Source organism: Dromiciops gliroides, chromosome 2, assembly GCF_019393635.1.
Source record: "Dromiciops gliroides isolate mDroGli1 chromosome 2, mDroGli1.pri, whole genome shotgun sequence".
In the NCBI taxonomy this organism is placed as follows: domain Eukaryota; kingdom Metazoa; phylum Chordata; class Mammalia; order Microbiotheria; family Microbiotheriidae; genus Dromiciops; species Dromiciops gliroides.
Window position 1 is genome coordinate 676,858,642 of NC_057862.1, and position 14,230 is coordinate 676,872,871.

The 14,230-nt window shown below is 46.4% G+C and overlaps 1 protein-coding gene across 9 annotated transcripts in view; it reads left to right on the forward strand.

Moving 5' to 3' along the window:
• The window catches only part of DYSF (dysferlin), a 255,076-nt gene that overhangs the window by 60,924 nt on the left and 179,922 nt on the right, over nucleotides 1-14,230 (forward strand). For all 9 annotated transcript variants that reach the window (XM_043987208.1, XM_043987210.1, XM_043987212.1 and 6 more), the window contains exon 4: nucleotides 12,323-12,428. In XM_043987208.1, coding sequence (XP_043843143.1) covers nucleotides 12,323-12,428 — 106 coding nt within the window. The remainder of the gene's footprint in view (nucleotides 1-12,322; nucleotides 12,429-14,230) is intronic.

Genomic DNA, 14,230 nt, shown 5'->3' on the forward strand with positions numbered 1-14,230 from the left:
CTAGCTGTGAATCCATGATCCTAGGAAGATTTAGAAATGAAACTTTCTGATTTCCTCTTTTATAATATCATAGATTCAGAGTCCAAAGGGACCTCAGAGGTCATCTGTACCAGTCTTCTCATTTTACAGAGGAACTGTGACCCAGAGAAGCTAACCCGCTTGTCCGAGAGCACCCGGGAGATCTGGATTTGAACCCAGGTCCCCTGACTCCAGATTGCACGGAATCCCACAGCCTCCAACCCTTGGTGACACATGAACACCTCACTAGGAGGCTTTCTCTCCAGATACAACTCCTCCCACCGTCCCCGGAGTAACCTGGGTCCCCCTTTTTATTTTCTGGGGAAGAATTATTGCCTTAGAGTCCATTCCATGTGCTCATTTGCTCCTTGGCCACAGCTCTGCCCTCCCCTCCCACAGCAAGCCCTGCTCCTGTAGGCCCAGAGATAGCCATCCCCTCCTCCTCCCTCTCTTCCTCCTCAAATTCCATCGTATTTAGAGCATAGTGGAGCCAAGAGGGATGCTCGGCATTCTCCGAGTGTGAGAAAGCCGCTGAAGGCTTTGTTTCTTCTCTTTCCTGTGTGGGGGAAGAGGCTGGGGATGGTGGGGAGGGTGGTGTGATGGAGAGAGCCCAAGATCGGGAGCCAGAAGGCCTGGGTTCGAATTCTGCTTCTGCCTGTGTGATGATGAACAAATCAATCCACCTCCAGAGCCTTTCTTTCATTCTTTGTAAAAACAGGGGGTGTGTCTAGTTGATGTCCAAGGGCACTTCCTCTTCTAAATTCTTTGGTCCTTTAACTCTTTAATGAGAATCTCTGGTTCCTTATTCAATGATCTCCTGTGGGGCGATGTGGGAGAACTATCCTACCTCTTATCTTCCCGCTTGTGTGATCTTAGACAACTCATTTCTTTGGGCCAGAGTTTTCCCATCTGCAAAATCAATCAGCCAACAAGCATTTATTGAGCACCTATAGTGTACCAAGTAGTTTGGGGGCATTAGATTAGATCATAGGAGGCAACAACTCCAACATTCTGGATGAGGTCCAGGGAGGTGAAATAACTTCCTTAGTGTCACATAACTAGTAAATGTCTGCCGTGGGCTTTAGTTCTGGGTCTTCCTCGTTTCAAGTTCAGTGCCCTAGCCATCATACCACACTGCCTCTTAATTTTCTTAGCCATCTCCAAGGGCCTTTCCAGCTCCAACATTCTATGCATTTCTGGGTCATAATGGGTGGTGCAGTGGGCAAAGTGCTGGCTTGGAATCAAGGAGACCTAAATTCAAATCCTGCCTTGGATGCTTACTAGCTGTGTGACCCTGGTCAAGTCACTTTCCCTCTCTCTCAGCCTCACTTTCCTCATCTATAAAAGAGGGAGAAGAAAAACTCCCACCTCCTATGGTTCTTGGGAAGATCAGAGAACACATGTAAACACTTTGCCAATCTACATAAATGCTGCCTGGAGGAGCAGAACAACAAACACCTCGGTCTCTCAGCAGAGTCTTTCTTTTCCTTCAACATCCTTCTTCCATCTTACTCTCCTCTTCAGGAAGGCATCTGGGGCCGAGGGGAAGAGGGGCAGCCTGGCACACAGTAGACGCTTGATAAAAGGATTACTGATCGATCCGTTGAATTACATTGAGCTACAATTCCTGTAAATGGGCGAGATGGCTCCACAGGCCAAGGTGGCCCCCTCTGTTTGTATGAAATGTGAACACATTTACTAGATTATTGATTTGAAGTCCATTATGTGCAGCTGCAGATGATTATATATGACTCCCCTCAGGTACTCAGCTGCCCAGCACAAGTGGGGTCTCAGCTGTTCTCCATCTTGGGTGCTCTGCCATGTGAGGAATGTTCTCCCTTCTTTCCTCCAGTTCTGCCCAAAAGCCGCCTCCTACATGGGTCAGTCATTCAGTCTCTGAGTATCTATTAAGCACTTACTGTGTACCAGACATTGGGGATTTGTTGTTCAGTCCTACTCTCCATGACCCCATTTGGGGTTTTCTTGGAAAAGATCCTGGAGTGGTTGGCCATTTCCTCCTCCAGCTCATTTGACAGATGAGGAAACTGAGGCAAATGACTTGCCCAGGGTCAGTAAGTGTCTGAGGTTGGATTTAAACTCAGGTCCTCCTGGGAATACAAAGACTGACAAAAGAAAAAAAAAAAGGAAAAGCAATAGTGCCTGCCTTCAAGGAACTTACATTCAAATGAGAGAAAGTATGTAGATAGGAGGCTTTTCCTCACTCCCCCCAAACCCTATAACTTTGTATTTAGTTTGTAGATATTATGCATTGGTGTTGTGTGGCCTCGGGCAAGTGAAGTCCCCTAGGCCTCAGTTTCTTCATCTGTCCAATGAGTAGGTTGGGCTGGGTGGCTTCTGAGTCTCTTCCACCTCTATATTTAAGATTCTGTGATCCATGTCAGAAGGATGTAAAGTCCTTGAAGGCAGGCAGGGGCCATCTCTTTATTTTGGTCTTTTTATCCCCAGCATCTACTGCAGGGCCTGACCTTCTGTAGTAAATGCTTAATAAATGCTGGTTAAACTGCTTGGAAGGAGTAAGACACTTCCTCTGCTTCCCTCCTCCCTCCCCAGGAAAGTCCTCCTTCCAGACTAATTGCCCCCTGGAGGTGTTCCAGATTTCTCCAAGGCTTGGTCCCCAAGCAGTGGGTTCTACCATTCAAGAAATATTTTTTCCAGGATGGGCTAGGGAAATGACTCTATGTCTGGAATATGGTTAGAGCTTAATCATTGCTTGTTGGTTTGTTGACTGACTGACTGACCTTTGTAACATCTCTCCTATGTGCTCCTTCATCTCTCCTGACACTGCCACCACATTGGTGTGATGTCATCCCTTCAAGTGACAGATTCCTCATCACTTCACGCTTGGACTGGAGCAATAACCAGCTGATTTCTCTCTGACCCACACCACATCTCTCCTCTTTCCAGTTCATCCTCCACTTGGCTGTCAAGGCAATCTTCCTAAATCACTAATCTGACCTTGTGATCCCTTTTCCTATTTGAGAAACCCCAGTGGTTCCTTATCCTCTCCAGGATCAAATAGAAAATCATCTCTTTGGTGCACAAAGCCCTTCCAAAATTGCCCTGCCCCATACCTTAACCCCTATTCTTCAAATACTCTGCAATCAGTGGCCCTGGCATCCCAGCTCTTCCTCCAGCAAGACCCTCCCTTGCAGGCTCCAGACCTTTCCCCTGATTGTGCCTCCCCCTCCCCCATGACTGGAAAGCTCTTCCTCTTCCTCTCTGCCTCCTGACTTCCTTCAAATTCCAGCTGAAATCCCACCTTCTTTGAGCAGTCTTTCTCTCTGTTGCTTGTCCCCTATCTATAGGTCCCACATTACACTGTGAGCTCCTGACTTTTACCTTTCTTTGTCTCTTCAGGGCTTGATGCACAGTAGGCACTTAATATTTACTAACTGACCGGCCACTGTGACTCTTTGAGTTTAGCGCAGCTCGTCAAAGATGATGGGCTTCTAGTTTGCATCACATAAGATCAGTGGAAGGAGGTGGGGTAATCAGGACTTGGGGAGGCTTGGGGGGAGAGGCAGCTGCTTAATAAACAAGGGCTTCATAAATACTGTCAACGATCTGATTCCATCCTATTTTGTTCTCTGAGGGACAGCCACGGCCCCCAGGGCTTTATCTTGTCCAGAAATCCCGCTCCCTCCTTTTTCAAAGGTCCCCAAGAAACACAGAAGCAAGAGGAAGAGGAAGGCCATCAACCAGCCCTAATCAGGGCCAGGGATGGATGCCCTGTCCTAGGAATAGGAATCTGGGAGGCTCCAGGAAAGAGACGCAGCTCTGATGTGGCTGCCTCTAAAACGTGTCTTCTGGGGAACCACACTTGGTTGGGAGTGAGGACCTTAACAAATGGGAGGAAATTGTGATTAGTCAATACACAGCCCCCTCGGGGCCAGCTCAGACTCCTCTCCTGGCAATGAGATATCCCTCATTGGCCCAAGCCGGTTGTCAGGGCTGGGGGGCTGGGGTTTACGCTGTTACAATGACGGCTGCTTCCTTTCCAAGCTTCCGGCCATTGTACCCCCCTGCCCTCCTTCTTCCTGGAATTCTTCCCTCACACACAAGTCCCAGAGGCTCAGAGCCGGATGGGGCCCCAGCTCAGCCCAGTCTGTAGCAAACTCCAAATCCCTCTGCCCATCCCAGAAAGCTTCTGCTCAGTCAGGGGAGGGGGAAACTTGTACTGCTGAAGGCAGCCCACAACCCTTTGGGTGGCTCTCACTGTTAGCTGCTTTTCCTTTCCAGCAAGACATCCTAAGCTGGGAAGGCAGCTATCTGTCACAGATTCAGAGCTGGGAGCAGCCTTAGACGTAATCCTGGTATCCAGGCTTTGCTGAAAATCTCTTATGGGGGGCAGCTAGGTGGTTGAGTGAATAAAGCACCGGCCCTGCATTCAGGAGGACCTGAGTTCAAATCCGGCCTCAAACACTTGATACTTACTAGCTGTGTGACCCTGGGCAAGTCACTTAACCCTCATTGCTTGGCCAAAAAAAAAATCTCTTATGGAGAACTTACTACCTCCTAAAGCAGCTCCTTCGATTGCTGGACAGCTCTGTTAGCAAGTTTTCCCTCAATTCCTGAGATCACAATTATAGATCTGGAAGGGACAGTAGAAGTCATGGATCCCAAACCTCTCAACAACAACAGCAACAATGGGGCATGCTCCGGCTTGGACCTGAACCCGGGTCCTCTGACTCCAGATTCAGTCCTCTTGATTTTGACTTCAGGACTGCTACACTTTCTCCTTTCCAGTGCAGTTCAGTCAGTGGCTGCTAAGAGGCCAGCCTAACTGCCCTGTTCCACAGTCCCCACTGGGATCTGAGCATGCTCTTAGAGCCGATATGATGCTTCTTTTAGGAGACTTGAACTCCCTCTCTCCCCCAGACTGGAAGGGCAGTGGTCACTCATGGCCCCAGTCCCTCCTCTGATGGGCACAAGAACTTGAATCCTACCTTCTTCAAGCCCTCAATTCCAGTGCCCTATTATCTCTCCTATACAGAAAGGATGAGTCTATAACTTGTTTTTACATATTTGTTTCTTGTCTCTCCTATTAAAATGAGAACTCCTTGAGGGTAGGGATGTTTTTGTTTTTTAACTTTTTTGTATCCCCAAAGCTTAGGTGTTTAATAAATGCTTATTGACTGATCACTCAGGTTTTTTTTCTCATCTGGGACCCTCTCCTTAGATAGCCTGGTAATCTCTTGCTTCTGGGAGCTCACCATATTGATACCAGACAGAGAGGGCACCCTGCTGACTTTAGCCTTCTTGCAGATCAGAAGTCCCAAGCCCAAGCAATTCACCAGCCTCGACCTCTCCAGTAACAAGGATTACCTTCCTCACAAAAACTAAGAATGAGCTCTAATGTCTTCAAGTGGAGACTGGGTGACTACTTGTCAGGCATATGGAGAAGGGATTGCAGAAGGCCAAGGAGTCTTACCTTCCAACCCTGACATTCTGTGAGGCCACGAGGTCACAAAGAGATGGCTTTAGACTTGATGGAGGTGACAAAGCTTCCCAATGGTTAAGAGCTGTGGTATAGGTTACTTCAAGAGATAGTGGCTCCTTCCCACTAGAGGCTTTAGGCAGAAGTTAGATGGGTTGGGATATAGTACAAGGCATTCTTGTTCAGGTATAGGTTGGACAAGGGTGTGCTGAGGTCTCTCTTAGCTTGGAGAGGAGCTCTCTGCGGTTCTGCTATTCTGAGTCAAAGGAAACCATGTCAGAAGCTGAGAAAACAGAGGAAAGCTGTCTTGAGAATTGGATTTAAGAGTAATAATAATAACAATAGTAATGGTGGTGACAACAGCTGTTTTAAAATTTTTTTGGGGGGGCAATGAGGGTTAAGTGACTTACCCAGGGTAACACAGTCAAGTGTCTGAGGTTGGATTTGAACTGAAGTCCTCCTGAATCCAGGGCTGGTGCTTTATCCACTGTGCCACCTAGCTGCCCCAATGATAGCTTTTAATGTTTATATGGAACTTTCAAGTTTGCAATCATTTAAAAAAAAAGTTTGCAAGCACTTTACAAATGTCATTTTGTTTGATTCTCACAACCAGTTATAGGATAGGTGCTATCTCCATTTTACAGGTGAGGGAACTGAGGTTGAGAGAGGTCAAGCAACTTACCCAGGGTCTCCCGGTAGTAAATGGCTAAGGAGGGATTTGAACTTGGGTCTTCCTAACTTCTTGTCCAGTTCTCTATTCACTGTACCAGCTAGCTATTTTTGCAATGAGTGAACATTCCCGAGAGGCAGAGTTCAGTCTGACATCAGGAGAAACTTCCTAACAGAGGTGTGCAGAAGTGGAATGGGCTGTTCCAAATGGGGGGCTCTCCCTCATCTGGAGGCAAAGCCTGGATGACTACTTGTCTAGGATTTTGTCGAGTGGATCATTGTTCAGATGTGGGTTGGGCTGGAGGGTCTCTGGAGTCCCTTCCAGCTGTGATTTTGGGGTCAATTCTCCTTTTCTGAGTTCTGGCCCTGGGCAGCCATCATTTAGGACCCCAGAGGGATGAGGAGGCTGAGAATCAAAGAGACCGTCTAGTTCAGGGGGTTTAAACCAGGGTTCTCTGAACTTTTTTTTAAAAGGTGTTTTTATAACTGAATACCAATATAGTTGATTTCCTTTGTAATTGAGTATATTTATTTGATGCATTTAAAAACATTATTCTGAGGAAGGGATTCACCAGATTGACCAAGTCCAGGACACAAAGAATGTTACAAAGCCTTGAGTTCAACTCTTAGGATTTCCAGATGGGGAACCTCGGGCTCAGAGAGGCAACGTGACTTTTCTAAAGTTACCCAGCGAGAGAAGCAGCTTGAATATGGGTTTCCTGCTGCCTAGGGTATGGCTCTTTCCATTATATCACACTGACTGGTGTCAGAGAGGAATGTCCTTCCCCCAGTTCAGTCCCTTTTCAGCAGTTAGGGGCACGTACAGCTTGTTCCTGGCCAACCACACCCTGATGGAGAGAAGAGAATAAAAACAGTCTGGGATAGATGATCACTGGAGGGCAGACAACCTGCTTCCTTGAATAGTGACTGGAGCTAGACCTGGGTAATAATGTTTCCAGTATTTCCATTCAAGGGACTCTGAAACTTGTCCTGGGAGTGTTCCTCCATGCACCACGCCACACCTCCTGCTTCCTGTGGGAACTGTCCTGTTGCTGTTTGTCACGTCCCAAAGTGCTCCCTCCATGCTTTGGGAGGCTGAATCACAGTCCTGCTGGTCCAACTTCATAGGCTGGTCCTCAGCTCAGATCTGATGCATCTCAGAACCAACTCATCCTTTCCTACTCCAAACCAATATCCCCTCCTGACTTCTCTATTCGGATCAGCTGGCATTGCCAGCCCTTCCACTCACCTGAACTAGAAGGAAAAGGTGAATACATTTTTATCTCCATTATGATGTAAGCATCTTGCAGGCAGGAATGGCTTCATTCTTTAGATTTCGATCAATCAGCAAATACTTATTAAGCACCTACTATGTGCCAGTTGTTGTAGTAGGTGCTAGGAATATAAGTATAAAGAATGAAATAATCCCTATTAGTGATGACTTAATGTCTAATAAGGTAGACAACAGAATAAATATTAATTTAATAACTCCATGTATGGATACACATATACATTTATCACAGAATAATAATTACATGTTCGTTTGGGAGAACACTCTTGTCATCGTTATCACTTCTCATTAGGACTATACCTAGCACAGTACCTGACCTATATTAGGTGCTTTTTTGTTTGTTTGTTTTGTCTTTGTTTTTGTTTTTTTTGTGAGGCAATTGGGGTTAAGTGACTTGCCCAGGGTCACACAGCTAGTAAGTGTTAAGTGTCTGAGGCTGGATTTGAACTCAGGTCCTCCTGACTCCAGGGCCGATGCTCTATCCACTGCACCACCCAGCTGCCCTGTATTAGGTGCTTAATAAACCTTGTTGGTTGATTTATTGGTTGTTTGAAAGGTGTGTTGGGTCAGAAGATGTGGTGATTCAAAGGGCAGTGGAGGACCCAAGAAGTTGGCCTTGGGTGACTGGGAATCTCAGTCAGCACCTTGAGTTCTAGCCCCCTAAGGTCTGCCAAGTCCATGCCTTTTTTTTTTTTTTTTTGCAGGACAATGGGGGTTAAGTGACTTGCCCAGGGTCACACAGCTAGTAAGTGTCAAGTATCTGAGGCCGGATTTGAACTCAGGTACTCCTGAATCCAGGGCCGGTGCTTTATCCACTGTGCCACCTAGCCACCCCCAAGTCCATGCCTTTTAGGGAAAAACTAGCCTGGCCCATTTGGCTTGAATGATAGTAGATAGATATTGCCCAGACCACAACAGGGAACTCACTGCCTAAAGCAGAAGTTTAGTCTTTTTCTAAGGCTGGGGATGAAGTAGACAGGCCATCACTTAACCTCTCTGAGACTTAATTTCATCATCTGTGAAATGGGGATGCTATTAATACCACTTGCCTCACTGGGTTAGGACCAAATGAGATAATGCTTGTCAAGCACTGAGCCACCTTCAATTGCTCTGTAAGTGTGAGCTGTTATTGCTGTGACCAGTGTTATCGTCATTATTAAGATCCCTTTTAGCTTTACGGTTCTAATTTTTTTTGGACAGCTCTATTTGTAGAAGCACTGAGGTATAGTGGAAAGATGACAGGGTTTAGGGACAGAAGATCTGAATTCAGACCCCAGCCTTGCCACTGACTAAGATGTGTGATTATCTTAGGAAGCAGGATACTGGGAAATTCCTTTGGCATCTTTGGTTTGGCTTTGCCCCTTATGGTCAAAGAGAATGGGAGATGGTGAGGCTGGGTAGATGAAGTGGAAGTGGAAGAAAGTCAGGAGCCCAAGACAGATTTTAAAGACCTATTTCTCAAGTGCAAATTTGCATGAAAAAGATCTGGAAATCTTAGGGGACTGCAAGCTCTTGGGATCATAGATCTAGAGAAGGAAGGGACATCAAGGTCCATCTAGTCCAGCCTCCCTCATTTTGCAGATTATGAAAACGGGTCCTGGAAAGATGAAGTGATTTGCCCAGAGCTACAGAGAGTAAGTCTCAGGGGGAATTTGAACCTGTGTCTTGAGAAAACAGTGTGAAATGCCAGTCAGGAACATGAATGCTCTTTGAGGCAGTGTTAAGAGAGATGTGGTATCCAGGAATAAAGAAGGGGTTGTCCTAGGAAGCTCTGCCCTGCTCGTATCACGTCTAGAGTATTCTGACTACCACTTGCAGTCAGTCAGTAAGTCAGTCAAAAAGCATTTATAAGTGTCACATGTTAGGAATGAGAGTGATAAGTTTTAAAGTGTTCAGAGAAGGATGAAGGGATTGGTAAAAGCCCTTGAATTCATGCCATATTAGGATTCCCCCATCACCTTATATCTGTATATACATATATGTTGTTATTCAGTCATGTACAACTCTCCTTGACCCCATTGGGGGTTTTCTCAGCAGAGATACTGGAGTGCTTTGCCATTTCCTTCTCCAGTTCATTTTACAGATGAAGAAACTGAGGCAAACAGGGTGAAGTGATGTGCCCAGGGTCACACAGCTAATATGTGTCTGAGACTGGATTTGAACTCATGAAGATGAGTTCCTGACTCCCTGCCTGACATCCACTGTCACCTAGTTGCCCATACACATGTTATATATGTGTGTGTGTTTATATGTATACACTGTCTCATTGGTCAGGAGAATTTAATTTTGGTCTTCATATCCCCATGCTTAGCACAGTGGCTGGCACTTAATAAATGCCTGTCATCGATTGATTGCTTGGGAGAACTGGAAGTATTTAGCCAAGAGGAGCTCAGTTATCTCCAGGTATTTGGACAGGGCTAGCTTAGATTTAACTTGTCCCAGATGGATGAACCACCAACAATGGGTATGTATATGTTACAAAGAAGCAAATTTGGTCTTGATATCATGGAAGACTTTCTAATGTCTAGAGCTGTCCTTGGTAGAAGAAGCTGCTTTGGGAAGCACAGGTCCCCCCTCTTGTGTCTTTGAGCAGAGATTGAATGACTACTTGTAAGCAGTCAGCTAACAAGCATTTATTAAAGTGCTATTTTGTGCCCAGTATCGGGCTAAGCTCTAGGGATAGAAAAAAAAGACAAAATCAACCAACCAATCAACAAGACCAATCCTTATTCTCAAGAAACAGTATGAAAACAACTGTGTACAAATAAGATACACACAGGAGAAATTGGAGATAATCCACAGAGGGAAGGTCCTGGCATTAAGAGGGAATCGGGAAAGGCTTCCTGGAGAAGGTGGGATTTTAGCCTGGGGGGAATAGGAGGCAGAGATAAGGAGGGAGAACATGCCCAGCCTGGAAGACAGCCAGAGAAAATGCCTGGACCCTGCATATGGAGTATCTTGTTCAAGCAACAGCCAGGAGGCCAATGTCACTTGTTGAGGATTTTGTAGAGAGGATTCTCATTGGACCAGGTTCCTGAGGAGACTTCTTTTAGTTCTGAGATTCTGTAATTCACCTAGGATAGTCATGAATCACAGACAACCTTGGTGGGCGCTCTGCTCTTCTTGGTGAAAATGGGAAGCACCTCATTTTACATCTTTGGGATCCAGTTCCTTCTTCTTTCACGTGGGGGATAATAAGGCAAGTCCTACCTTTCTTTCTTTCTTTCTTTCTTTCTTTCTTTCTTTCTTTCTTTCTTTCTTTCTTTCTTTCTTTCTTTCTTTCTTTCTTTCTTTCTTTCTTTCTTTCGTCACACAGCTAGTAAGTGTCAAGTGTCTGAGGCCGGATTTGAACTCAGGTCCTCCTGAATCCAGGGCCAGTGCTTTATCCACTGCACCACCTAGCTGCCCCTGCACACTTTCTTTACTGTTGAAAGGACCTATGTATGTGGGTTGAATTGAAATCTCTCTTAGCCTCCAAACTCCAGAATGCAGCCCCTGGGATTCCAAGGGACAAGTATGGTCCCTCTTCTCCATCAAATTCCTTCACATGTTTGAAAATAGTCATCATATCAGACCCAATTCCTCTCTTATCTAAGTCAAACAAAATAATCCTTCATCCTTCAATCAGTCCCCACATCTCTCCTCTTTTCTTGCCATCTCTTCAACTGCCTTTGTTGGTCTTTCCTGGATCTGCAGCGGGAATTAGGGGGTCGGCCTAGTTAAGTTAGTGACTATTCTGTGGCTAGGGTTAGGACTAAGCCCTTGTTTGGGTCAGTGGTCAGTCTGTGGCTCGGGTGAAGGGTTGGTTGTTGAATGGGTTAGTGTCTATGACAAGATTTAGGAGTCAGTCCCTGTCAGGGATTAGTGACCCGTTATTGGCCAGGGGGCTGGTTTAGTAGTCAGTCTCAAACTGGGATGGATTAGGGACTCCTTTGGCCAGAGTTAGAGACCAGAGGAGTCCCCTTGTGGCCTGGGTTGGAGGTGAGTCTATATTCTCGTCTGGATTAGGGTTTAGCCAGCCAGTGCCCAGGATTAGGGGCTCATAGACTCTTTGCCTCTCAGTTTTCCATGTTTGGTACACAGCTAAGAAAACCTGAGAAATTATTTTCTCTTGTTTTCTGGTGGTGGTTTGGGTGTGTTCCATTCCCCAACTTCTTTTTTTTTCCCAGGCTGAAAGGATCCCCTAGCGTTTCTTTTTATTTTCTTGTTAGTAAATTGGTTCACCACCAGGTCTGCCTGGGGGAAAGTATTGGGTAGACTACCTGGGGTCAAGAAGTCAAGAATATTCTTGGGGCGATCTTGTCCACTGCCCTTGGGCAGCTTTTGGTTCTCCCAAATTTTCTTGGTTTTCCTCCTACTTCATCACAGGACCAGTCCCTATGTAGTGTATTTCCTTATCTGTGCACATGGTGGGTTGTTTCCCACTATAGGATGGAAACTTCTTGAGGGTGGGATAATTTCATTTTTTTGGTTAGTGAATGGCTCATACTAAGCACTTAATGAATAAATGCTTGTTAATTGAATGATTTCCTGGGGTGGCATTTTGTTGGCTCCTTCATTCCACCTGTTTAGGTGGTGGTGAGGGTAGATGGGGATTTCCTGGGGAAAGGTTAGTCATGGGAAGAGTAGCAGCTTCCTGAGGGGGAGGTACAGGTCATCAGTTTAAATATACCTACCTCTGGGGGCAGCGAAGTGTTGCAGTGGATAGAGCACTAGCCCTGGATTCAGGAGGACCTGAGTTCAAATCCGGCCTCAGACATTTAACACTTACTAGCTGTGTGACCCTGGGCTAGTCACTTAACCCCCAATTGCCTCACTTACCTCTTATTTCCCTTTTGTCCCCTTCCCCTTCCTCCCACCTTCCCTATCTCTCTGTCTCCTCCTAGGTTCCTGGGGGAAGCTCGAGTGCCCCTCCGTGATGTCCTTAGCACCCCAAGTTTGGCTGCCAGCTTCAATGCCCCACTTCTGGACACCAAGAAACAGCCGACAGGGGTAAGTGCCTGACTGTTATTGTCACTAAGAATACCTTTTTTTAATGGACAGAGAAATCAGGCTTCCTGGTAAGCCTCATTGAAGCAGTCACAAGAATGAACCTGGGAGAGTAGAGAGATGGATATGGAACCAAGAGGGTTTGGGTTCAAAATCTGGCTCTGCCACTGTCAATGTGTGTGACTTTGGGCAAGTCTTTTTCCTTTTCCAGGCCTCAGTTTCTTCATCTGTAGAGTGTTGGACAAGATGACCTCTGAAATTCCTTCTAGCACCAAATCTTGTGATTATATGATATGTCCCTCCACCAATCCCTCAGGGAATTCAGCAGGATCAAAGGCCATCCTTGCCAGGCTCATTATTTAGAGAGAGGTTGGGCAGGAGCATAGGAGGCACTTGGATAAGTGGAGAGCCCACCAGACACTGGAGTTCTAGACTCTAGAACATCCCACCTGAAGGGACCTTAGAAATCTAGCTCAGTCCCCTCAGTTTACAGATGAAGAAGGAACCCCAAGCCTTGAGCTGTGGAGTGAAGTCCCTGAGGCCACACACAGAACAAGCCCAAGCCTAGCTTGCCAGTAATAATTGGACTGAGAGGGGCCATACCTCTGATCTCACTGGTGTAGGCAGCTCCTGAATGAGAAAGTGTCCTCTATCTGTCAAAGCGCCAGTCAGTCTCTGCCACAATTGTCTGAGAGAAGAGAAGAGACTTACCCAAGGTCCTACAGCCAGTATGGGGCAGGGGCTGGCCTTGAACCTCCTTCTTAGAGGAGGTGCCTCTTTGAGGGCTGGGACTGTCTTTTGCCTCTTCCTTCCTTCCTTCCTTCCTTCCTTCCTTCCTTCCTTCCTTCCTTCCTTCCTTCCTTCCTTCCTTCCTTCCTTCCTTCCTTCCTTCCTTCCTTTCTTTCTTCCCCAGCCCTTAGCACAATGCCTGGTACATAGTAGGCACTTAATACATGTTTATCTATAGATTGATCCTGATTTCAAGACCAGCTCTCTATTCCAGGCCACCCCTTTCACAAGATAATAACTACTAACATTTATATAGGGATTTCAGCTTTGCGAAGTGCCTTACAAATATTATTTCATTTGATCCTCACAACACTGGGAGGTAGGTGCTATTGTTATCCTGTGGTTAAGTGACTTGCTCATGGGTATACAGCTAGCAAATGTCTGAGGCTGGATTTGAACTCAGGGCTTCCCCAGTCCAGGTCCACTGTTCTCTCTACTGGGCCACCCAGCTGCCTTTTACAGCCCCTTGTAGGTCATTCCTGTCAGTAAGCACTCAAGGTCAGCTCTCCAGCCACTAAGACATGTTTCTTCTCGATAACAACAGTAATAATAATTAGGGGGGAGGGCAGGGGTTCGGACCCTGATATCATTTGTATAGGGAGCTCCTCCACCAACATAGGTGAACAGATGGACCAGAGTTTCCAGTCTTCGGTAGATGGTTAGGGCGCTGAGAGGTTGGAGTTAGGGGCTCCCAGCATCAGTGTATGTCTGAGGGAAGACCGGAGGGAGGCCTGTTCCCATCCCCAGAGGCTCTGGTAACACCACGCGCCGGTTCTGTAGTGTTTGGAGGTTTGCAAAGTGCTAAACAGACATGATTTCACCTGGTCCCAGGGTCACCGGGTCTTCTCTTGCTTCATCTTCATCTTTCTTCCTTTTCTAGTCCCGCAGCTCCCCATGCCACTCTATCATCCATCGATCAGCCAATAAATAAACCTTTATTAAGCACCCTCTGTGTGGCAGCCATTAATCGAAGCGCTGGGGAGACGGAGACAAGAGTGCAGTTGTCCTTGTCCTCA